The 25,653-nt window shown below is 48.5% G+C and overlaps 7 protein-coding genes across 7 annotated transcripts; all 7 read right to left on the bottom strand.

Annotated features, from left to right (window-relative positions):
• Positions 1–210: 210 nt before the first annotated feature.
• On the bottom strand, positions 211–2,619 carry BO80DRAFT_468312 (putative transporter). Its single transcript, XM_025722922.1, has 7 exons — positions 2,242–2,619; positions 1,980–2,197; positions 1,883–1,935; positions 1,494–1,836; positions 1,170–1,446; positions 992–1,114; positions 211–922 (listed from the first exon to the last, which is right to left on the bottom strand). Exons 1-7 carry the CDS (start codon positions 2,466–2,468, stop codon positions 367–369), a joined length of 1,797 nt encoding a protein of 598 aa, XP_025571125.1. The 5' UTR covers positions 2,469–2,619; the 3' UTR covers positions 211–366.
• A 2,850-nt stretch (positions 2,620–5,469) lies between these two features.
• BO80DRAFT_483714 (uncharacterized protein) lies at positions 5,470–5,838 on the bottom strand (the record flags this gene model as incomplete). Its single annotated transcript, XM_025723441.1, has 1 exon — positions 5,470–5,838. Exon 1 carries the CDS (start codon positions 5,821–5,823, stop codon positions 5,470–5,472), a length of 354 nt encoding a protein of 117 aa, XP_025571124.1. The 5' UTR covers positions 5,824–5,838.
• A 3,289-nt stretch (positions 5,839–9,127) lies between these two features.
• On the bottom strand, positions 9,128–10,057 carry BO80DRAFT_468311 (MBL fold metallo-hydrolase). Its single transcript, XM_025722921.1, has one exon. The coding sequence runs from the start codon at positions 10,010–10,012 to the stop codon at positions 9,173–9,175; it is 840 nt and encodes a 279-aa protein (XP_025571123.1). The 5' UTR covers positions 10,013–10,057; the 3' UTR covers positions 9,128–9,172.
• A 1,077-nt stretch (positions 10,058–11,134) lies between these two features.
• Positions 11,135–12,155, bottom strand: BO80DRAFT_496759 (F-box protein). Its single transcript, XM_025724041.1, has 2 exons — positions 11,801–12,155; positions 11,135–11,737 (listed from the first exon to the last, which is right to left on the bottom strand). Exons 1-2 carry the CDS (start codon positions 12,129–12,131, stop codon positions 11,250–11,252), a joined length of 819 nt encoding a protein of 272 aa, XP_025571122.1. The 5' UTR covers positions 12,132–12,155; the 3' UTR covers positions 11,135–11,249.
• Positions 12,156–13,039: 884 nt separating this feature from the next.
• On the bottom strand, positions 13,040–14,404 carry BO80DRAFT_458692 (PP2C family serine/threonine-protein phosphatase; the record flags this gene model as incomplete). Its single annotated transcript, XM_025722303.1, has 2 exons — positions 13,040–13,678; positions 13,790–14,404. 2 exons carry the CDS (start codon positions 14,402–14,404, stop codon positions 13,040–13,042), a joined length of 1,254 nt encoding a protein of 417 aa, XP_025571121.1.
• A 967-nt stretch (positions 14,405–15,371) lies between these two features.
• On the bottom strand, positions 15,372–17,578 carry BO80DRAFT_428791 (sugar porter family MFS transporter). Its single transcript, XM_025720322.1, has 4 exons — positions 17,115–17,578; positions 16,857–17,057; positions 16,418–16,803; positions 15,372–16,341 (listed from the first exon to the last, which is right to left on the bottom strand). The coding sequence occupies exons 1-4, from the start codon at positions 17,414–17,416 to the stop codon at positions 15,587–15,589; spliced, it is 1,644 nt and encodes a 547-aa protein (XP_025571120.1). The 5' UTR covers positions 17,417–17,578; the 3' UTR covers positions 15,372–15,586.
• Positions 17,579–19,809: 2,231 nt separating this feature from the next.
• Positions 19,810–22,094, bottom strand: BO80DRAFT_448954 (putative hydrolase; the record flags this gene model as incomplete). The annotated part of the gene is made up of 8 exons (XM_025721712.1): positions 19,810–20,110; positions 20,160–20,290; positions 20,342–20,482; positions 20,544–20,759; positions 20,808–21,211; positions 21,262–21,446; positions 21,496–21,712; positions 21,767–22,094. The coding sequence occupies 8 exons, from the start codon at positions 22,092–22,094 to the stop codon at positions 19,810–19,812; spliced, it is 1,923 nt and encodes a 640-aa protein (XP_025571119.1).
• Positions 22,095–25,653: the final 3,559 nt, after the last annotated feature.

The following is a 25,653-nucleotide window of genomic DNA, read 5'->3' as shown; positions in this document are numbered from 1 at the left end:
CATACATCATAAGATAAATCTGGTATCCAGGCAGTCTGGACCGCACTAGACGAATTTATTTCCGTGATGTATACTGCGAGACGGAATCTCAATAAGTTCCCAAGTAGCTGATGAGGGCGAAGGTGTTGCAAGACTGGAACAGTCCAGACCGGCCATGGGGCAATATTGTATTCTGTCGTCGTCGGAGGGTTTATTTTCCATTGTGTATTCCACGACTTGATCTGGATTAACAGTTCACGAATACGAGAAGCAGGAATATAAGCTCCATAATACATGCCCTCGCAACGGAGGGACTAAACATGGCAAGACTCCGTAACCACTCCATACCACCCACCCACAACCACCAACTACCTAACCCCCGCACCATCAAAAAAAATTCCCCCTAACCTGCTGCACCCTCTTCAACTGCAAATCCCTCCACATAACAATCCCCACCACCGCCAACGGCAACACCCCCAACCCAACGACCAACATCCGTTCCTGCGCAACGCCATACGCCCTAATCACCGCCTCCCGCTCCGGCGTCCCCCTCGGAAACTCCAACACCTTCGCAAGCGACCCATACAACTCGCCCGCCATATCCCTCTTCTCCTCCGGAAGATACCGCTCCAGATACCCAGGCACCGTACTCGTCCAAATCGCGCCCGAGATAGCAGCGCCGATACCGCTGCCGATTTTCGAACCTAGGCCGACGAGCGCGAAACTCACGGCGACGGTTTCGTGGTTGCCTGTCGCGAGGGCCGCGATTTGGTGGCAGATCACGAGCGTGCCGCCGGCAATGGCTTTTAGGATTTCGCAGAGGATGACGGCGCTGATGTGGCTGGTGGGTGAGCGGAAGGGGATCATGAGGCCGGTGCCGAGGAACATGAGCGGCATCGCGGCGAGGGCGGGGGATTTGAAGCGGCCGAGGTTGCGGATTAGACTGGATGGTTAGTGGTTAGTGATTTGTTATTGAGGGGGTGTGTATAAGGTAGTGGGGGGAGAGGCATACATTCCAACAGGCAGGGAGACGATGCAGGTACCGATGGTGTAAATGTTACAGATGTAGCCCGTGTTGCGGATGTTGGTGTCGAAGACGACTTGGAGGTAAGATGAGAAATACAGGTCCCAGCAGCTGGATGGGATGTTAGTAATGAAATATGTATGGACGGGGTTTGGGCTGAACATACTAAAAGCTCATAAACAGAGCACAGGCGAGAATGCATGCACCCAGCAAGGTTGGATCTTTGAGACGGCTGTACGGAATCAAGCAGACTAGTGCACCATTGCGTTCCCAGTATACGAAGCACACCACGCAGATCACCCCGAGGATGATCATCGCGATGATATCCGGTGCCATCCAGCGCTCTGCCAGCGATGTACCCCACATGTTGTTGCCCGACGTGGCCAGTGTCAACGGGAGGAGGATGAGCACGAATCCGGCCGTGATGAGTATCATGCCAATTGCTGAGGTTGTTAGGGTGGGGTTGTAACAGGGGGGATGGAAAACGTACGATCGAATTCGATAGCGTAGTGGATGATAGAATGCATCCACGAGCGATTGGTGCGTCCACCCTTGATGAGGCCATCGGACTGCGCTTTGCGACGGGTGTTCCAGAGCAGAAGAAGCAGCGGCGCAGTCACCACTGGTGTCAGGATGGCAAAGGTGCCGAATCCCCACCAGAGAGCATCGTTTTGGTAGAAGACCTGTGCTGCAGCAGGTCCGGCAAAGGTGGTCGCCACGTAGGGAAAGGATGCCATGCCGTACACGAATCCTCGATTGAGGAGCTCAGTGGTATCGGAGAGGAAGACATGCAGGACGTAGTCCATGCCGTTGTATCCGACCCAATAGATGATCTGGTGTGGAGTTAGAAAAGGTCGACCGAGGGTACGGGGCACATGCCTGTGCGGCTATGTAGGTTTCGATGTTGCGACAGAGGGCCATGAGCACGAGTCCTGGACGATCAGCAAGGATGTTGATGGAGGATGAGAGATCCTACCCAGCGTGCAGAGTCCAACCATGACGCTGAACCCTTCCGGGCGCCCCCAAATATCAATCAGCTTGGCGATGGGGAGCTTTGACACTCCCCCGATGATGCTCGTGAGCACATTTGTGGTCGCGATTAGAGAGTGGTCGGTAAAAGCGGAGTAAACATAGGGGTTCAAGCTGCTGGTTGTCTGTTGCTGTAGGGAGTTGACGAAGAAGATCACAAACACCCTGAGAAGTTAGCAAGAGAACACCCCAACGCCGAGAATACTTACAAGACGTATCCAGTGTACAACGTGCGCGTGGACCAGGCGGTAGCCAAAGCTTCGATCTCGGCTACTCCATGCGAGGTATGTTCCGGCGACGTCAAGTCAGGAGATTCCGGGATGGGTTCATAGCCATCCTCTCGTGGGACAGGAACTGAATCTGCTGGGTGCGTGCGACGGACTTCATCCAGGATCTCCCGGGCTTCGTGATACTTGCTCCGCAAGAACCCGAGCATGGTGAACGTGGCCCGCGACGCGAAGCCTTTCAAAGTTCAAAGTCGAAGGAACAAACAGGTTCGAATGTGAGGCCGACCGACAGCGGCCAGCGCTTCAGCACTGAGCTACTACATGGAGGCGGTGGATGGGTGAGATGCAGGAGAACGGAGACGGTCAGGAAGTGAGCTGAGCCGGGAAGAGAGTGTGCGAGCGACGGGCATTGATCCTATCGGCGCTGTCCGAGCGGTGGACCCCTGCGTTAGTCGCACCGCGGCCGGTCGTCATTGGCGGGTCAACCGAGGCATCATATCTGATGGGCTCATCAGATAAGATCCTTCGGGCGACTTTATGTTTTATTATTAACAACCTCATTCCCAAACCAACACGTAAGATTCTAGCTTTTTGCTAGTAAATCAACCTCAACTGCGATACCGTAACTTCGAACAAACTTAGGCCACGTATTAGTGAGGACGAGATCTTTAATATTATCCTTAGCTCGGTCAAAGATTGTTATATTGAATATTTGGGGAATCTCGCCCCAGTATTGCACCTGGCCATTGTTGGTGAATAGCAAACCGGACTCAGCCTTTATGGAGGTAATTGGAGATGTTGAGGGTGTGGGAGCATACCTTGGCGCATCGAAGGGAACGGCGGGATTGGCCGGGCGCCCGTCTTTCCTAATAAGGCCCTCAAAGACGTTCTTCAGCTCCTTCCGGTCCTGCGAAGAGATGTTGATCGGTAACTGTGCATGGTGATCATTGATGAAGGTCGTGTAAATACATAGCGCGCAGTGAAACTACTCCCGAATAGTCGGTAAGATCTCCATAATCTGAGATCCTGCTATCCCAGACCGCATGGGGCAGTAAGCTCTTCCATTCTGCCACTCGGGTCAGGAAAAGTGTTGTAATATGAGGCTGGTGCAGATCAGGAACCAAGCCAAACCATCGGAATTAATCCCGAAGTATGTATACGAAGAATCAACTTGATTTCTAATCAAGTTGATCTTCTCGTTGTATATATAGCCTCATGTTTCCCTCTGAATAATAATAATCAAGCTTCCTTTGAATTACAACAGGTGATCTTGATTTTCTACCCACTCCTCGCCCCTCACACTGACAATATACGAAAATACCCCCGTGCCGAGACAGCCTTACTGCAGCCCACACATGTACTAGATCATCTGCCATCAACCAAATCCGCTAGATTGTAATTGACGGATAATTGACGATCTGATTCGAGATATCGGCATTCATCAAGAACTGAGTTGCCAGTATCTATGCCATCAAGTCTCATTCTACGGCCGAACTTAGGGGACTGTGTTCGCTGATCGATGTAGTTGGTTATATAACTTGCAGCTATTTTGATGTAAATCCATTCACAGCGTTATCATTATCCCGTTCACAGGGTATCTAGCAAATACTTTCAGAAACCTTTTCATCAATATTGCATTTCTCAAGTGGAACGGAACGATTAATATTTTCCCTTCTTCCCGGAGAAACTTCAGTCTCGGAGGCTGAAAGATGGGACAAATGAAGCCCTAGCCACTAGATACTTAGATGGTTGGTAATAGGATGGAGTGTTTTACTATACTCGGTAAGAACACCGGTACCAAGTCTAGCAAGACCGCTCGGAATCTACAAAGTAGTACAATTCAGCCATACTCGTTGGGGAGATCTTGGGCTAAGCTACCCCCACCTTCCCATGCACTAGTTTTTATAGTGTGTACGGTTAAACTGAGATCAAATCCCGCACGGTTATATTATTCTTCGATATTCATACAATCATCACCATTACACATGGGCCGCTTATCTTATTGGGTAAAAGCGGAAATGTTAATATAACTGCACTTTGTACCTGTCGCACTCGTTTTCCTTCTTTGGTTTCTGTACCCAACCGTTGACCTCTTATTATACCCTTCCCATGATTTTATCCGATCTTCCCACTCTTCTATCGAGGATAGCTGCGGATTACTTTCCGTTACAAGTCCCATTGCTAGCCTGTCCACTAGACCAATGCTGAGTAATAACAACATAGGTATGTCCTGTATGAAATCGAAATCAAACATACCAATGGTGAAAAGTCCGGTCTTTAGCTATTATCTGGAGGCACAGCAAGTGCCAGTCTTCACAAAGGCAATGCCTACCATTCTAGTGGTATTGAGGAGAACTATACAGTGTGTCTTGTACCTGGCATGATACTCATTGGACGATTGAGGAAAGAGTGCGGACAAAGGAAAACCTCCCAACTGGCGATATCGCGCAGTTACGGTGGGCCCAAAGAACACCAACCAGATCCGAATTGCTTGCCGAAATGAAGCCGAACACCAGCTGGTTAGGAACATTGCAGAAGTAATGGTTAGCGCAGGAATCTAGATGCTCTAGAATGATACTTATCCACTCAAAGTCAATAGCGTCAAGAAAGCAGCAGTACTAAATGAAGATAATAAGATTAGAGAAGGGACTGCAGCAATAATTTTCTATGAGGAAAAAATAGATCACATGGCTTAGTACTTACGGAGTACAGACAACAACAGTATCCGGAAGGCCGCCAAATACCTAAAGACTGTAATACTCTTCTGCTAGCAAACAGAGGCAGAGACAGGCTTCAGAGTGGAATTAGAGAAAGGGGGCCGATTGAATGGAAAGATTGTGATGTAATTCAACTATGAGTTGACACTTGCTATGGGGGCTACATGCAATCTTTGAGGCACGAACAGCCTTCGAGATATAAGAACAATAGTGATAGTAGCAGATAGCTATCGAAAAGAAAGAGCGGATCTCAAATTCGAACGCCCGGTGGGTACAACATCACTTATGTCTCAAATAGCGCGGCCACCCCCCTACTGCATGTTGAATGCACGTACCAAGCTAGGCGTCAGACTGTTGAAGTAAGATTCGTTGTTATCAGCAGCCCAGTTGGACTAAAATTTTCACGGTCTGTGGCGGGCAGCGTTGATAATGGAATCTTATCGTGCTTGTCAGCCTGGCGCTATCAGTCAAACTTATGCTGTACTCACTATCACTAGCCTTCCACGACCTTCACCGACAGAATATAAGGATCGTCGGAGTTGTAGCTGACTGTATGCACGCCAGGAAGGAAAACAGTAAGAGAGTATCGGTCGGTGGCATCGATGAAGTAATATGTACTCCCAAAAGTTCCTTGCACTTCGCTCACAACAATATCGAGTTGGTACTTGTAGATCAAGCCATCAACTTCAAAGAGTTTGTATTGGCTGATACCTGTTTCCTTCTCGAAGTCCGAATCAGTTTGCTTCCACGTAGCATCGCCCACCGGCCAGCCAGCATCATATGTGCCCGATCGGGCAGCACATGCCAGTTGGAAGAGCCCGAGAAAGAGGAAGAAAAGATAATTCATTGTTTTGATTGCGGGGGGGTACACTCAATGGGGAGATGAGATTGTGAGGGTGGAAGGAAGAACGAGCACACCTTCTATCCTTAAATACGCCAGCACTTGCATACTTCGGTGCCATGGTATATTGCAGCACGGGCGGTTTACTGGTCACAGAAGGCTCAGATGTACATACATAGTCTGTATGTATACGGTCTGGATTTGCTTCTCTCATGATCGCGATACAACAGAGTATTGTCTCTGCTCCCTGGACCTATCGCCCTACGCGCCAAGAGATGTTGCGTGATTCGGCTGAAGGGTGGAAACCCGCGTACGGCTGAGCCGTCGAGGTCGACTTCAAGTAGAGGCGGGGTTTCGGAAGATGCTTGAATGCATGACAGGGAATAGAAGGGAGTGTGATATTGGTTGCTTTCAGCTTCCCAGCTTTGATCGGCGATTGCTGATGCATCTCACTACCAGTTGATGAATCAATGGAGCTGGGAACATTCCTTCAGAGCCATATAATCCTATTGGCTATGATTGAGTGGGACTAGGTTACATTGCATGCTAGCGGTGGTCTTGCTACATAAATATACATACTAAGGACTGCCGATATTGCTCTCTGTTCCAACCAAATTTCGAATGTCATCTGATTGGATTGCTCTGCCGGAGACTTTCTAAGCCAGATAGATCTGATGGTCAACAAATCAGAGCATGTAACCCATGAATTTGAGGATGTCTGTGCCCTGAACAGGGAAGATAATGACTGACTGATTAATATAATGACTAGCCAGACTATTACACAAAGCATTGTTCCAGTTGCACATGGATTAATTCTTTCCCTGCCATGACTACTACTAGCCACCGTACTGCATCGGAAGGAGAAAGGCATCGGCACTGAAGTAGCCTATATGATGGAAAATATTCCTAAGGATCGTGCGTGAAGCTGACGGACGTAACCCGCGGTTAGTTTCTCATACAAAGCAGTCAGTCCCAAGACGGTGACGGAAAATAGATCGGATTGGTGGATTTCAATGCGCAGGTCACTAATATGTCTATACCCACAATTGCAATGAAGCGCACATCGAGCTGAAGGCTGCAGTCCATTTTAAGTGTAAACTCATATGCCCTTGGAAGAGCTAATTCGTCGAAGATGGGACTTACTATAGCTAGCACCATGCGGAGGTTACCGATAGTCCAAGTATTTAAGTGATGAGCTCAGCTGAATCACCAACCGAGATAATATCAGAGAGCCACGGGCAGAAGACAAAGGAGTAACCGAATATCGCGCAGAACGCTCTCGTAGCAATCAGTGCTATGGAGCTGCTGAATTAATTATATACGAGGTCTTGTTATGGTTACCGCACAGGGCTTACCTCTGTAATGTAGTTTTGTCTGAACTCATTTGTTCAGCTGCGGATGAGCTGAGGATAATTTACTATGTAGTCAGTCATCGATGTCTCTGTTCACCATACATAGAGGGTTGTCCGACAAAGATGGTGGGATTTTTCCCTAAAACTGAATGAAGTGCCCGACATCCTGGACTGACATAGGAAATATCCCCGTCCTCAAGAAGTTGACCGATTACCCGAGACCGGTTAAAGTCAACGAACTATTCAGAATGGAAGTAAATCGTTTCCTATAACAGCTGCACCTATTTATCTTATAAATAATACATCTGCTATCTATGTATATGTGCAGCGCCCGGGATCATCGACCAGCGAGATAACTGATTACAGTACGAGGACACTGTCCACACATTACGAGAAAATTCTTTTTCAGATTCTTTGGCTTCACCTGAATGACGCCATTGCTGAATGCTCAACCTAACAAGCGCTTAACCGGTCTCTTAGTTCTGGGATCGTTAACTCTGCAACCTCATTTTCAGTGGACCAGTAGGCTCCTCGAGGTTCACCAAATATATTCAGGAATAACTAGCTGACCTACCATTTGACCCACCATTACCTCGCCCCTCATCGATCCAATTCAGCTTGGTGGTCGAGGCAGCTTCAATACCTCGGCCCATGGGAAGAACGCCATCGCATGCCCCCATCCCTGGTTATTACGGTCATAAACGCACGCCATCCGTGTTTAGCATCTTGTCGGACCATGTACGTGAGGGGTGTTTTTTCCCTTATACGAATATCTATCTGATCAACTAGATTTTCAAGATGATGAACTAGTCACCTGGAGGATGAACAGCTGACAATCTCCAGGCTGCCTTATCTATCTGATTGAATGGAAGGTGACTCTGCCGTATGAACATGAAAATATACTATAGCCTACAAATACGATAGAATATACTAATGAATCAAGATATCTTTACATTAGCATTATATCCGGTAGTTTGAGATATGTTTAACTGATAGTATTAATACAAACAAAATGTGAAATAGCTATACTAACCTGTTAATTTCTGGTTTAAAAAACACCTTTAGTGCTTGACATATAAATATATCTTAGTGCACTAAACACTAGACCAGAAACGATGTATCGCGTCTAGTCAAACCAGGCGACGGAGAGATATGTGTCCCAACATAAAATAATAGAAATATATGATAACCTGTATTGTTTGATGTTTCCGACTCTAACACTAGTCAGAAAATATTAAGTTTTCAAATAATAAAGTAAACTTAATGTCTTCCTAATCAATATAGTAGACAGCACGTACGTAGAGATATATAGAGATAAAAAAACTAGAAGTCAATCCAAATAAACGCTTAGATATATACCATTGAACAACATTCCGCCGGTGACAACATTATGTAAGGATTGATTTTACTTATGGATTTCGGTCAAAATGCATTGGATAATTCCTTATTGCCTATACTTCTTGCTTGATATTGACACCGGGGACGGGTTGAGTTCCTGGAAAAGTGATTTGGCTCTTAGGCCGCGACAGCTGCAACAAGCTCCAGATTGAACTCTCAATGATCTTCCTGGATAGAGAAAATGTGACCCAACTTTGACATCCTTTTTGTTGCAAATAGTGCTTTCTCGCATTTGGAGAGTCCACATCGTCCATAATTTACCGTCGTCTATGACTCATCGTATGGCATTTGGAAGTTGCGACATACTTGACAAGATACCAGGCCCGACACAAATGATAATGATTCGAGAGATAAAATTACTATTGACAGCTCGGGATGCCCAATTTTCAATTCCATATCATTACATCAAGGCTGCGAAAGTCGATCTATGCTACACAGTACATAGACGTGCATTATGACTTGTTGGTAACAGCAAATAGCAATATTCGTAGATATTTCATCAGGAATATATAGGAATACGTTCCGGTTATATTGAGCTCATAGTAAATCATGGCGGAGTGAACCAACCATTAGTTACTCAGTCAACATTGAGGCCATATATAGAGCTATTTCTTCACAACCATTGCACCTCCCCATAGCGAGCCGACATTCAATCGAGTAGGATGCAGTTCCAACATTCGGGAATACAATTCCTCGGGAGAGGACGTTTGTCCATCCAGTCGCGTGAAGTCATTCAGGTAATCCTTGGTCGCTTGGACGGCATCGGGAGAATATCCCTTGGTTGGATCACTATGACCACCAACCACAATTTTTGGTCCAAGGGTCAAGATCTTGTCGAGCGCTGCCACCCATCGCGATCTGGCCTCCTGGGACTTTGATTCTCCAAGGAACGGGTGCGTGTTGTTGTAGACCGCGTCTCCCGCGACTACCAAGCCAATTGTAGGCACCCAGAGAGCCGTTGTATCATCGGTGTCTGTATGGCCCAGTCTAACTACTTCCAATCGCTCGTTTTCCAACATGATGTGGTCTTTCTCAAGAGGTGTAGCCATCACGAGCTTTTCTGGGATCTCCCCAGGAAAGAGCTTTCTCCAAAAGCCGTCCATGCCTTCTGGGTTTATGGCTTCGACCATCCGAGAAACAGTCTCGCGCGTAGCCAAGACTTTTGCCTCTGGAAATTTCTCGAGGAGGGCACCGGTGCCATAGAAATGATCGCCGTGGGCATGGGAGATATAAATAGTCGTGAGGTTTTTTCCCGTACCTACCACCCAGTCCACCAAGTCCTTCGCAGCAGCCTTGGTTAACTGGGTATCGACCAGCACTGCGTCCCTTTGACCAAATATTAAGGTCGAAGTGGTCGGCACCCACTTGAGATGATCGCGACCGGCTGGTGTGGACCGGTTCACGCCGGGACGTGTGCTGCTGAAGACTTTGTAGTTGAGACTCATATTGTCAACGATCGATGAAGTCAACTTGAATAGATTCAACTTGAATAGATGGATGAAATAAAATATGGCACATATAATCCATTGATGTATCCTTAACTCTTTATATCAATGCTGGGTATAGTTCAATAGAACTGTGACCCAAACATTGGTAAGCAACAGAGGTGGCGAAGGATTACTGATCATTGGCCTCGGCAACTCAACAGTCCGTTTCTTGACCGATCGTAATTTGCGTTGTTAACAAATCAAAGAGATGCTCGGCTTTATAATAGTTATAATCGATAAATAGGTAAGATTCCAACTTGCATCTCGGCAGTAGTACAATCAATGAGCTCCGGCTGCTATATACAAGTAGACCCGCAACATCTTGGTGGCTGGAAATAATACCGAAGAGCCCACTGTTAGCATTCGGCTCAGTTGGGTCTGCTATCAATACGCCGAGATCTGGAAGGATGAACCAAGAAAAACTAAGACGATTATATTGAGAGTCTTATGCTCCCAAACAAAAAAGAAAAAATACATACAACAGAAGGGATTCGCTGGTGGTCACCCACCCAACTACTAACCTCCCGGCGTGTGGCTTGAGTACGGCTGAGCGGACGGGAAGCCCTATTTTCCACACCCTGTGGTCGTATGTACTCAATCTTTGTAACCATGGGCTCATATAGCATGTATACTAGCCAAAGCATTCAAGGGGACGGAGTGTATGTAGTAGAGTGCTCTTTTCACCTCTTTCCATCTTGGAGAAATGTTGACCTTTTGCACTGTCACCTTTAAGGACCCGCCTCTCGCCTCCACCATCCCAGTTATACTAACATCATTGTAGATGTCTTTGTTAATCACCGTACAATTTCAAACTAAGCCATTATGATAAAGCGAAAATGCAGCACTTACTACTTCGATCATTCTGATGCGGCATTGTTTCGGCGGTTTTCTGATATAGCACGTACAAAATGTCCCACCGGAGACTTCTATATAACGAGGCAGGTTGGTTGACTGAATCTTATCACCACATCCTCCTGAACGCAAGGAATGAGAAATAGAGAGAAACAAAGGAAGCTATGTACAGCTGGTCAAGTGCACAAAGATGTGGAAGATATGAGCTAATTCCCGACTAACTATGTAATAGCCTTTGAGGAACATACGAGCTAGGCTAGGAAGTGCGGCTAAATTGTTGAAAGTCCTAGGTACCTCTAACAGCTCCTAGATTGGCAACCATCCGAACAATCGAAACATGAATTCATTCCTCATCAGTTGTATGCTCCCACACCTCTTCCTCCTTGACAGGTTTCTTCTCTGGATCTCGCCACTGGTAGCAAACGATTTTCTTGAAATCAGGCTGGCAATGATCCCATATAGCTGCATGACCTCGCGTACGCATAGAAATGCTGTGCCCTGAGAAATTGATGTAGTCAACTCCATGAATATCATAGTAGAGATAATGGAGATAGTCGGTTAGTTCTTGAGAGAGTTCGCATCGTTTCTCATCAGCAAAGGAAGATACCAATTCATCGCCAATTAGCTGGTTCAGATCAACCATTTCATATACCATGTATAGGTGCTTGAGCAACATCCTCTGATATCGCTGTTGTCGAGATGGTCGATCGAGAAGTAAAAGACTCCAAAATTGGTAGTAGCTTCGAGTGAACCGATGACGTTCTGATGGAAGTAAATGCAACGGACGTGGTTTTCCTCCGTAGAATTCGTCATCGATGCTCGTGAGAGGGACTGTATAATATATAATTTAGCAAATATCTATTTATATGACTGCTTATTGATCTGTCTACTCACTCCGAATATTTGGGGTAATATCACGATCAAACAGCTCGATTGCTTTCTCCACCATACGAGAGTTGCGTCTCAATCGTAAAAGATCCCGAATAGTCACTGAAGAAGAATAAAGTGCCAGGCCTCCTTGATCTGCTAGTAGGACTCTTGCGTAGCGCTCACATGGGATCTTTCTGCGTAGGCGTTTGTAAATGGTAGGCGTATGTTCACTCAAGACCTGGCGCAGCCGACGGCAAGTCGCGGCCAAGTGGAGCGCATCCGGGAGAGAAAGTTCCCCGAATATGTTGATGATGACCTCGGTAGGAATGGGGTTTGGTCCTGAGAATGTATGCATGATGAGCGTGGTGAGCGATTTCTCAAATATGGTGACTCGCCGAGGAATGAATCATGCACTTATCTTGCGTCTGTTTGCTTCTTAGACAGTCTGAGATCATGTGATCGGACTGATGTAAACCTGCGACAACTGCTTCAGGCTGCAACAATTTGGTCTTTCACAACGCTTTCCCATATTCAGACTTGAGCCAAGGCCTTTGTCGCACTAGTTTCAAGGCAGATTTGGGGGCTAACTAATAGGACTCCTGCCAGGGCGGGGTCTCAGTTGCGACGGGGGAGGTGACTATGTGGCTAGGTCCGAGATCACGTGATCTCCTTTCACAGTGAGAGCTTCATTGTCTCTCCAGACACTATTGGTGAGCTCCATTTCTCAAGTTGTATCTCTTACATCTTCCCTAGCGTACCACTCTTTCACCCGTGCCGCTGTGGTTCTCCCCATCACTTCACCGGCGATCGGGTGATTCCATGGAAATGACAGGCTAGTCGGGCTCCACATGGCACAAAAGGGGTAGTGGGAAATTGTATGTTCCGCCGATACCGCCATATATCTCGGGATTAAGCCATGGGCTCCATCCTGATTAGACCCAGGCCATTCGACCAATTTGGTTAGTGGGTTGAGAGTACGGGGTGCTTAAGAATCAGTTCTTTTCGTCCATTGCAGGTTGTTCAAGGCTAAAGCATCAATTACTATCTACCACTGACTATCTAAAATGCGGGCGAAGTCCACTGACGATAGTTTGATCTCCGTCCACAAACGTATTTCTTCGGCATTCCGATGTACTTCATGTCCCCATTGATAACCGAATTGCTTGCATTGTAAGAATCATAAACCCGTGCGGTCATTCCGGCCGCTAAATCACCATGCTCCAGGGAGGACTTGCCAGCCCCAGGCTTGGAAAAAGACGACGCTCAAGTATCACTTGAGATGATCTTACTCTCAATGCCGTCGTTGTTAAAGAAAACCACCTGCACAGCCATATCGTCTAGTACACGCCGCGAGGATGGGTGGTCGAAGGCAAGACGGCCTGCTATCATCTCGTGGTGATTTCCTCCAAGAGCATTACGCAGTAGATGCACGGCGGCATTGTCATCCTGGACTGTTTCTCTCTCCTCCACAAACTTCCAATCCATGTCCTTCCAGAATGGACCAAAGTCGAACGGTTCATAGGTTGGCTCGGGGTCAGTGCCCTTCCCGGGTGCTCCCGATTCCAACCATCGCCCTACCAGGTTGACTGCCTGCTCACTGGAGACCAAACCCCATAAGCCGTCCGTTGCCATGATAAGGAAGGAAGGGCTTTCGGGGTCAATCTTGGTGCTTGTGACAATAGGCTCAGCCGTCAGATACGGGGGTGTTTGAACAGCCCGAGTAGGTACTGGGCCATAAAACCGCTGTTGCACTTCCTTCTGGAAGTCGATAGGCCACTTCCATTGACAATCACCAAAAGCCCGTGACACTCCAAGACCTAATACACGTCCATTGCCAACGATGTATTCTTCACCGGGATGCTCATTGAGTATCCTAGCAACCTCACTGCCGTTGTAACAGGTCTGGTCACTGATAAAGGTGTTGCCACCCACTGGCCGTCCACCTTCTGCCCCAATACTGCCCTGGAATCACCGGTACATGCCACATGCAATGTGCTTGCAATAGGATCATACAGATAGCAATGCACATGAACCACTGAATGCGGGAGCCAATTTCTTCACCTTCACTGGCAACGTCTCTTCCCTCTGGCACATATAGTAGGCTTCTTTGATAATCGAATCGTCGAGCTTCACGAATCCTTGCATGATTGCGTCTTGAACCAGTTCCTCAGGTACTATTTCCTCGCCTGAACGGGGCCTCAGCTGACACAAGCTGTGCCGAACAAAAGGCAATAGGATTTCCCTCAGAAACACGACTGTTTGGCAGCCCATGTGACCGTCAAAGATACCCCAGGTCATCCAGTAGTTGCCATCATTCCACGGTGATGGAAACTTGTCATGAATGAACTGGTCTTCACATGGGATGTTGGAGGCTACCTGTGCCCCATCATACCTCACAACACCCGTGACATGTCTGACCGGAAACGAATATGCTGCCTCGGATAAAATGCTTGCTACTTGGTCTCTGGAGATTTCTGGCCCAACTTCCCAGCGATTGGATGGCAAGCCTCGAAAATACGGCGCATCGTACTGGGTTGCGTCGTCATGAGTAACATCATCGTAGGTCGCACCACCGAGGGTCACATCATCGTCGGCCACATCATCATCGGCCACATCATCATGGACCATGTCAGTGCGACGTTTCATCAGATACCAAATTCCCGGCGTGACAATACCACATCCGACTGCAATCTTTCTTGCCCGGCTCCATGATGAAGCTGGACGCTGTCTTGAGTACAGATTTCGAGCCGATTTTCGTAAAATTGGGGCAGCTGCCACGCGTAGGCCTGTTCGAGACACAGCGACTGGAAACATTGTGGTGAGATGTAAACGAATGAACGAATAAAGCAGAGCAATATCAATAGCTGGCTCTCCTCAATTGGAATCAGCTGAAGACATGAGTATCCTTTCGGCGGAATATTAGGTAGTGGAAAGGGGTTGCTGGCAGTTTCTCCTACTGCGCGGCAGGAAGAGCTGCATGGAAACAGGAAGCCACGACCGCATGGTGGCAGAGGGTCACGAGACCAAGGCCCCCTGGGTGCGCACTTGAATCCACACATACTGCCTATCTAGGTAGGAATCTATCATATGAGCAGATATGAGTATGAAGATCAGGCTTATCGGGGTAGTAAGCAAGATGCGCAAAGGACGATGTCATTCAAAGTTTCCCATGATAGCAATAACGGAGGTGAATACGCTTCAAAGATTCAACTAACAAGTCTTCAACGGGTCTTTTATCAAGATATGCTTGTGCACTGATCCATCATGCTGGGAGGCGATACTGACGTGGAATGAATTGGATTGGGGACAAGGATTGATGGTTATGATATACGGCTGGTGAGAGCGCCGCACATAGGCGCCTAAGTGGAGTTCTTTTCGCATTCGACTCAGGCTCTACGCAAGTCCAGCAAACCGTGCTATATTCGATTCAAAGCTTACATGGGAGTCTATATGAAGTCCAGCAGAGAGGTCTCCTTAATCTAGAATCGAAAAGGAATCTCTTTTCTTTTGTATATAACGCACCATCACAATGCTGGTACAGAATTCGCTATCAAAGTGGGCTGTCAAACCCGTCATCCTTGAATAATGTATCATGGATCGAATTGACATAATTCATACTGTGAGTTCCCCGTATAACTAGAGCTAAATTACCATCTTGCGCAGGGCTTGCCCATCGTATTATTCTGCATCTTCGTATGAACCATGACCTTTGGACACTCAAGCAACGCATTAGCTCAAAATCAAAGGGTATCCCATCCGGTTCGCCTGCACATTCCACCCCTCACACCATACCTAATACTGCTATTCGGCTCACGCTGTCTCCTCCTGGGCTTTGTGGACAGTCTCAGATGTCTCCGCGTGGCGCGTTTCAATCTTTGCCTCCACGTCCACATGACCATGTTCCAACTGCTCGAGCTGCCTGGTCTTGATTCCCGTCTTCCATGCAGGGGTACCAATGTACTTGATGCCGTTGGGATCCTCAAACATCGCCTCAGTCTCTTCAAGTGTCTTGCCTGCCGTCTCGGGGAACAAAAACAACACATGCAGGAACATTACCGTGTTGAACACTCCAAACATGATATACGTCTTCCAACGGATGTTGGAAAAGGCCGTGGGAGTAAACAGTCCCAAGGCCATGTTAAAGGCCCAGTTGCCCGAGGTCGAAAGAGCAACTCCCTTACCACGTAGGCGCAATGGGTACAGCTCGGGAGGGTATGTCCATGACACAGGACCCCATGTAGGCGCATAGGATGCGACGAACAGGTATGTGCAAGCGATCAAACCCTTGGCTGGAGCGCCATGGAGCCGCATGGACTCGGCTGCAACACCATTAATGCCGCCAGGAACAACAACACCGTGTACTGCCATGATGGCACCGTTCGCATACATGAGAATGGCCATTAAGGCTGCGCCAACGAGCAGAGGATAACGACGTCCCCATCGGTCCATCCAGATCAAAGCCGGAAGTGTCATGAACACATTGATAATATACTGGATGGAGGAAGCAAGCAATGTAGCATTGCCGGTGTATCCAGCCATAGCGAATAGATAGGTGATGTAGTACACTAATATTGGTGTCAGTGGATTATGTCCTTGCCTTCATGATCGAGAGGCTGAGAATTGGAGACGGGGTACACGTACTCATCACGTTCATGCCGGTCAGCTGCGACCAAATTTGCATAAACAGACCAATCATGGTGCGATTGATCATCTTGGGCTTGAACAGATCAAAGTAGGTCACATCTTTATACTGGCGTTCAAGCTCGCACATATCCCGGATATCCTGCATCTCAAGCGCAACAAAGGGGTGGCCCATGTCACCTTTGGCGTGAACCAGAGCCAAGACCCTATGACAGTCCTCCCAGCGGTCCTTCCGTGCTAACCAGCGCGGAGACTCGGGAAGCAGCATCATGGCGAAAAAGAGGAAGACGGCGGGAAGCATTTGCAGACCCCAGGGAACTCTCCAGGATGCCGTGCTGTAGTTGTAAGACTTCTGGCCCCCAATGAATGAGCAGCCATATGAGATGCTGGGAGACCAATTAGCTGGGCGTTTCATAGGCGTCACATGTCTTTCACTTACTAAAACATGATGAGAATACCCCATGTAATCGCCCACTGCTGCATACCGACGAAGCGGCCACGTTTGGAAGGAGGCGAGAGCTCACTAATGTAGACGGGGACCTGCGCAGACTCAATTCCCACCGAGAGCCCGTTAATAATCCGACCTACGACAAGCATGCCAATGTTCTGGGAGGCGCAAATAAGCGTTGAGCCGATGAGCCTAAACCATACCAGCGGTCAGCAGTGTAACTGGCGAACGCTCAAGCGATCAACCTACCAGATCACACAACCAGTCATGATGGACGCCTTACGCCCAATACGATCCGAAAGAGGACCAGAAATTAAGGCGCCCAGCCAAGAGCCGGCTGCCATGGCCGCGGTGATACCACCTTGGTTGAGGGAGGTGGGGCCAGAGCAATTCTCACTGTCGTTGAAGGGGGGTCCTTCAGGACCCTGGTTGAAGTAGCATAGGTAGGAGTTCTCATTGAGCTGGGCGGACATCGAAGAGATGTCGAAGCCAAACAGGCCGCCGCCGACTACGGCGACGCCCGCAATCACGTAGATGTTACCAATCAACATGATTGTTGTCGGGTGCTAAACACTGATCCAGGCTTCCCCGCGGGAGAAAACGAAAGAATAAGCCGAGGGGTAAATAGATGTAGGCGGTTGTCACCTAATATATACCTTCCGAGAAAGTGCGTCAGCCAGGAGTCATACTCGGGGGGAAAGGGCGAACCCCGCATTATGGGACAAAAACTTCTGGAGTTGCAAATTGGACCAGTCGTGCCACTGTCCAGGACCAGGAACTTACCGTTGTATGTGGTCGGGCCACCCAGCGATCTTCGCCAGTGCATCGACGCGTCTCGTGGCGGAGGTACCCAATCGCTGATTGGGCGATGAGGTCAAGTGATGATACGATGAACCTGGCTCCGGATGTGAGAGGGATCGGGATCCTGGTCCGAGCACGGCCTGAAACCCTCTGGGGACGCAGTAAAGTTTGGTGGCAGTTCAGGTTGGTTAGGGTGACTGTGAGGACCAACCCACCAGAGGGATCGAGGGATCAATGTCACCTGGGTTCGATGAAGAAAGGATCAGCGAGGATGGATGGTAAGCTAGACGGATGACTGACCGCGGTTTCTTTTGTTCTTCCCCGGATGCTCCTCCCCCAGCTCCACCTGTATAACGCCCTGGAGACTTCATACTCGTGGGATGTACTGGAGAGCCACATGGGAGAAGCTTGTTGGGCTCCATACGGGAGGAGGCGCAAGGACCCAGAAACAACGGGGATAAGAACCAAGCGTTGATAAGGCTTATGTGTGCTTGTCATAGGAGTTAGCGAAGAAGACCGGGCGTGGATCCACGGGATTGGGGAACGGAGCAAGGCTGGTCATGTAGCAGTGCAGTTGGAAGGGAAAGCTGACGGACCAGCCCGACGCCGTGGTCTTGTCGTTTCCTGCTTCCCCGCATCACCCCGGAATGAGGTCGGGGTCCATAAGGCGGGATATAGTGATCGAGACCGTATTAAACAGTATTTTACACCCGAATCGCTCAGGGCTGTGTACAGTATGGTCACAAACAATACTCGTGGCACCTCCATGCCCCGCAGGTAGGGCAGAGTCCCCCTACTGTGTAGCCAGCTAGCTGAGGCTCCACGCTGGGATAATGTGCAACCCACATCAGATGCTGAACAACGAGCCGCCAGAATGGGAAGAGGCCTTTTGTCCCGCAATTATGATGATACTAGCACAGGTCTCTTCTGCCAAGCGAAGCCAGAAAGCTCGTCGGAAATGCTGAGTCCGAAACGCGCGAATCTGAAAGATATCGTCACGAGACCGGTCTACCAATTAGAGTCACTAACATACTCCGTACACCAAGCTGAAGGCTCGCTCTAGGTTGTTAGTTGGGATCTCATTAGCCAACATTGGTATCCGTACTATGACCTGCCTTAGTGAGCCGCTAAATCACTTTGTATCCCGATACCGGGGAATTACGCCTTCCACGTCATCATACAGTCTATGACTGACATACTATACCACGTAAGATTTCTAGCTGCTTAGCAGCTCGACTACCCCGGAAATTAGGATGCTCGTCTCAATATAAGCGAAAGATAGGATTGGCACGAGTCATGTACTAGCGTCAAGCTACGAGGTTGCGTCCTCAACCAAAGAAACAACCACAGCGTAGCACAAGCCCATTGCGCGCGGATGTCTCGGTCTCTCATAATCCCGTCCAACCGACCCCGCGCATCGCATGAGGTTGAATATAGGCACTCATTAGCCCATCAAAGGATCTAATGCATCGATAAATGCCCGATATTGGTCCTATCCTTGGATGCAGATCACGCCACTTGACGCCCAGGGTATATCGTTGTCAATGCAACCTCCCAGGTCGGAGAATTCTCCGATGTCACCCGCCGCTTCCACATGTCAATCACAGGTTTGTTGGTCGGAAAGTGTTCCGACGCCTTGTTGGTTCCTCTTGTGCCCTGTTCGTATTTCCCTATATGGTCCACAGAGCTGCAAACAATGTCTGGCTTCCTTAATATATTGTGCTATACCCAAGACTAATCATTAGTAATCGGAAATAGAGATCCCCATTCATTGTCCTTGATTTCGCTAGCTCGATCCTTCATGCACCATAATATGTTCATTATATTTATGAACATGGTGAAAGCATAGCATACTCAGCTGGTAGCGTGTTATTAGTCCCTGCAGCAAGTGAATAACACCGTTGCCCCGAGAAAGCAAACAACAGTTGTGTGACTTCGTCTTACCATACTCCGTACTGTGTTACGTCTAGGTCGGGGTCACGGGACCAGGCAGACTACGCGACTTCCTCTACTCGAACTTCTCTCAAGATCAAATCAGTTGCAGTCATCAATGGCTAAATTGGGTCTATCAAACGCTTCAAACTGGAAAAGAAAAGGATATCACAAAAAGTACCCCAAACATGCTAATCTTGCACAAAAATCATCAGTTCTTCGACGATGAAGAATTGGTCCGGTTGGACGCCGCATCATACAGGCCTTGGATGTCAGCCTTCCACTGGCTCTCATCCACGCGCTTGACTCTCCGATCGTACGTCATCAGCCCGTTCACCTCGCCCTCAACGTCCGCGGTCTGAGTCCACACACCCGCACTGCAGGCATACAGACGGACCTGATCTTGGAGCTCGGAAAGCAGAAGGTGGCTGCGATAGTTCCAAGCGTCGAGATCCAGATCAACCTCATAGGTCTGGTTGATGCTGTTGATGGCTTCTTGGTTGTTCCAGAGACTGTGGCTGATTAGTGTGGTCCTTTTTGTCTAGGTGCTCGCAAACTTACTGGTCGATCGAGACGTTGTGACCGAGACCTCCGAATTCTCCTTGGATGCCAATCCGGTTCGAATCATACGGGGTCGAGTCGATGGAATAGAAAGGAGTGCCACACTGAGGGTTCGCATAATGATGGTTGTCCTGGGAAGCGTTAGTCAAGAATGATTTGGAGCTGAACGGGTTGTGGCGTACACTGAAGTCACCCGCACCATGGTCATGCCAGCCGGATGTCGCGTCAACCAGTCTGGTGGGGTCAAGCTGCTTCACAATCGACGTCAGGTTAAATTCGGGATAGTAGCTGGTGATTTGGCCCCAGCCCTCGTTGTAAATCACCTATAAAGATGGAAACAGTCAGACACGGTAAGTAAAGCAGCCAGTGATGCAGTTGACTTACCCAGGTGAAGATGCTAGGATAGCTTTTAAGCTGGTTGACGAGAAGCTCAAGCTGCCGACCGAATTCGTTTTGCTGGTCAGCGTTCGGCAGCACCGTTTGAGTCACCCCGTTAGCGTCCGTCTCGGTCTCCAGCGGCCGAAGAGATGGCATGTCCTGGATCACCAGGAGACCCATTTCATCACAGGCGCGATACCAGAGCGCGGGCTCAACTTTTATCTGCAACACTGTCAGTACTGCTCTTTAATTTGGCGTCGGAATACTCACATGCTTCCGGACCATGTTGAAGCCCAGGTCCTTGAGGAACTGGAGATCATAAACCATAGCCTCACGATTCGGGGGTGTATAGATTCCATCTGGCCAGTAGCCCTGATCCAGCGTTCCGAAGATGAAGGTGAAGTTCCCGTTCACCAGGGGCCGGACGACACCATCTACAGTTCCCTTCGAAAAGGTACGAAATCCGGTGTAGCTTGAGATCTTATCCTGCCCCATAGTGACTGACACGTTGTACAGGTTGGGGGAATCTGGGGACCAGAGCTTCGGATCGGACACATTGAATAGTAGGGGCTGATCCGAAATGCCGCTGGCCGATCCAACCACATCGTCTCCATCAAGAACGGAGATATTGACTGCTGTGCCGTTACCGGAGGAGCTATGGACAGTGACATTGACTAATGTTCCGTTAGCAGCAGGAAAGCTGAATCAGATGTTCACTACCCACCTTGGCCGTGCATATCAGCACTGAGATCCAGTTGTGTAACATAGTTCGCCGGAGCAGTCTCAATCCATACACTCTGCCAGATACCGCTGCATGGAGTGTAGAAGATATGCGAAGGGATGAGATGCTGCTTGCCGATGGGGATGACATAACCGTCACTGTCGGTGGGATCATGCACGAAAACAATCCTATCTTTGTCAGTGGGATCCTTGGCATACAATGGGACCAAATACTAACATCTCATTAGACGTCGATAGGTCGACATACTGTGTAATGTCAACTGTGAACTGGAAGTAACCGCCACGATGGAAGCCCGCTTGCTGTCCGTTGATGAACACAGTGGCTTCATAGTCCACGGCTCCGAAGTTGAGCAGCACGTTCTCCCCATCCCACGTGCTAGGAACGGTGAAGTTGGTCCGGAACCACGAGTATAGTGTGTTGGTCCCTTGAATACCTGCTGGGGGTTAGCACGGTCCTGGCTAATATCAGCCGAGGATAGAACACCGACCAGAAAGGCCACTTTCAAGGCATGACGGGATCAGGACTTCTTGGGCGAGATCTTGGCCGAATGGCGCATTTTGGCTGTCATTCAGGCTGGATGCGCTTTGATACTGCCAGATGCCGTTCAGGTTCTTCCATTGAGTTCGTTCCATCTGAGGACGAGGGTACTCGGGCCACGGATTCGTTCCGACATCATCGGTCCAAGGTGTGGTCAATGGCGGCTGCTTCTGAGCATATTGAACGGTCGTCCGGGCAGTGTTTTGGTGTGGTTTCCCAACACTTCTCGCGAAGGAGCAGGTCAGGAAGAGGGCGAGGTAGGCGAAGGTCCCATGCATGTCGACTAGGAAAATTTATGAGGACGATGCTATCGACTCCAGCAAGGGAGAAAAGACAATGGCGCCTGGTACTTATATCTCCGACCTGCTCACGGCACACCAATTGCCGGAGGCAAAGACGGCGATGCATGCAGTTCCGGGTCAGCCTGATCCAAATGTCGAAGATCATTATTGTATGGCCCCCCGCATATTGCCATGGCTCGTTGGCCCACTATTGCGGACACAAGGGCCATGGCAGCCATGCGGGTTGGGTTGGGCTGGCCGTTGCTCGCGGAAACACATGAGACGTTTCTAATCCATTGGGGTATCCTTGGCGCATGAGCGACTCCAATTGGCGAGAGAGAAGTTTTTCATCGGCGCTATTGGATTGCCACTTGCCAAATTTGCGCTTGGGGCGTGGATCACATCTCCACGCTATGCCCACGGTTAAGATTAGGTACTCGTGACTTCTACGGTTCCCCCTGGGGACGTTCCTGAGGCAAAACAAATCCTGCGTTGAAAGAGGCAAACCCCTGTTTCTGACTCAGCGCAGGACCCAATCACAACAGCGCCCTGACAAGCATCCGCTGGAACAAACGGAGAAGGGGAAGTTTTTTTGCTAATCAGAAAGCCAATGGGAATAGCAGGGTTTAGGAATCCAAGATTCGGCGCTGAATCAAACTTTAATTCGCCATCTTCCCCTTTTTGAGACCTTGGTCCGATGTTCTGTGCCCTGGAACCATTGGTAGCAATCCATAGCCCGGAGGCATATCTGCCGAGCCTTGGCACTGGTCACGAGCGATGCGACTGCATTGTTGTTATCTTGTATCTTCTCCGATTCAAGGCTATTATCGACCCCGCATGTATTTTTTCATGCTGCCTAACTGGATGCACTCGGCGATTAACTCACCGACAAATCAAGGAAGGACATAGTATGCAGGGTTGCGTCAGCCAAGTCATGGGCAATCTATTGTAGCGCTTATCCGGCTTGGTGATTTGACAGGCCCTGTGCTGCTGTCAGCCCTGCCAAGGGGATTAGATAGAGCCCTTTCCTGGCTGGATACCCAGCGCATCCATGGATAGGGCGTGTAGATCGCATTGAGCGTCTGGGGTGACAGTTGTCATGAAGCTCTTACCACGGAACGAGAGGCTGCCAGGCGAGTGCCTAGGCCAAATCCAACTTTAGGCGCTGTCTCCACTATCAATATGCCAATCGGAGCGGCATTCAGGTTGACAGTCGGATTTTCAGAACGTGGCCAAGGCTGGCCGGATGGCTCGGATCTGCAAGACCTCTTCCACCAGGCATGTTCCCCTGTACATCGGGTGAGGCACTGTTGCAGCCACAAGGCTACTCCCAGCACTCGGCATTGTGTTACTTACCTGGTCCCATACGACTGTGTGGCCAAGGAGTGTGCTGTAACTGAACCGTTTGTAGCTCTATAACCCGAAGCAAATTTATATGGGCGCTGTACACCACTAAACGACTACCCATCCTGCAGGATCATCAACAGCTGTTCACTCCCATGTACTCCAGCAAGTGGGTCTCAGCTTCTGTGGCTGATATCTCTCTATCCTCTTATCAGGCTCAACGTGCTCAGCCTACCTCTCGGGAACGTTTCTGGTGCCTCATCAGGACCCAAGGAAATGTTTTCCTGATCGAATAGTCACTAGCCGAAGTGTTTCATATAGTCGCCTTGTAGATTCTCCAATGAGATTATGAATATGAATCCTTTCCTACAAGAGAGGATTGCACTAGCCATAGTTGAGTTCTAGGCTTATGATACATCCTTTACATACCACACACCCACATCTTCGCCAAGGACGACATGTGACGAATTCTATGTTACTTGAAGTGTACTAAGAGCATATAGGATGCTATCCAATGCAGAGACACATCATAATACCGTTCCATGAGTACAGATCAAGGTACCATAATTCAGATACAGCAAGAATTGTATTATTCTTTCTACACAATCGTTATCAGGTTTGGTGCCTTGTCTCAAATCATCCTATACAATACCCCGTGGTCTTTCAACTTTCAATTCCTGATCGTAGACTTTTGAGGTCCCAGCGGCAACCCACCCATCATGGGTTATATACTCATGGGTATGAGAGAAAAGATAGGCGCTCACGACGTAGAGGTGCTCCTGCTCAACCGAAGTAGAAAGAAACATCACGCACACGCGTTCCAACTATAATCCCGCTTAGCCAAAGTGAGACAGCCATTCAAGTCATCGCAATGATTACCATTCATGATTGTACGTCGTCAAAGTAAATGAAGGTAAATAGCGCGCCATTCGAGTCCACTCGTCCTGGGATAGAGGGGTACAACTGTACAAGTCGCTGTTTTTTCCAAAACTCTCATGCTACGTATGCAGTGCTAGAGTGCTGTAGTGATTGATAAAAGCAGATAGCTCCTCGTGATGGTGTGGTGTTTCTTGCATCTGGGACCGGCTTCCACTCCGTCTGAAGTTGGGACATGGTACGGCGTCGAGCAGCAGGAGACGCTCCCCGAGAATCTCCTTATGGTGCCAATAGCATCGATCAAGCTCCAAGTTTGTAATTAGGACATCAGCTGTGGTGTGATAGTATCCTAAAGAAATGATCTTAACATGCGTGTTCCTTGCCCTTGAAAGCATCATAGAGAGATCGGGATGACAGAAATACCGACATCAGGAATTTGTTGTCTAGGGATATGAGAATGATCTGTCAAATCTTAAGCGGCAGGAATTGCAGGGATGGCGTCCTCATCTTGTCAGTTGGTCTCGTGTTGCAAGTTGTAGTTGTGATAAGCAGTACTATATATGGCAGCAAGCTATTGATTGAAATTAAAGACAAGGATGGGTAAAACTCTGGCCAGGACTTTCTATAGCCTCTTCTGCTTACCATTTTGGCACCCTGGATGGTAACGGAAATACCCATGAGCAAGTCTTTAATTATTCATGGTCTCGTGTAGGAAGCACACAACAAGAATTATGGGCGTTAGTAGACTTCCAACAAATATCGATCAGGTTATCGGTCTCGAGGTATGAAGTTACCTTGGAGAAGAGACGTTCGAACCTCATGGTTGGACCATATCTGTCTAAGTGTTATGGAGACAGCTGTACTACAGTGGTCCAGTTGCTGTAGAAAATTACTAAAAGTTCTGTTCAGTACGGAGTATATCGGAGAGCTACAGAGAGGGATCAAGTCAAGTGAAACCTTGGTACTACGATGGCATTTGTCCTGGGTGAAGATTTCCGGCTAATCTATTTGCCGTGATTTTTCATGGTTGGTCATGCGACCACCACAATTCGTTCCTTCTGAATCATCATAGTAACATTAAGAACGCGATGTTCCTGGAATTTGCTCTTCCCAGTGATAGTACTTGCTGGATGAACCTTCCGCCATACGTCTGGGTTGCCATCTTCAAGAGGCGACAATATATATCCGGGGAATACTTGGCATTATTAGATCGCAGTTTCCAGCAAGCCCCACAATTGCCTGGAAATGTTCGATCACTCCAACATCTTACTACGGCGTACTTATAGCACTATGTAGCACCACTAGTATGTGCTATTGTGGTACCCATAAACTGGCT

This window comes from Aspergillus ibericus (assembly GCF_003184845.1).
Source record: "Aspergillus ibericus CBS 121593 unplaced genomic scaffold BO80scaffold_52, whole genome shotgun sequence".
Classification (NCBI taxonomy): Eukaryota; Fungi; Ascomycota; class Eurotiomycetes; order Eurotiales; family Aspergillaceae; genus Aspergillus; species Aspergillus ibericus.
The sequence above is the reverse complement of the archived record's forward strand: the minus strand, read 5'-3'. Positions and strand labels throughout refer to the sequence as shown.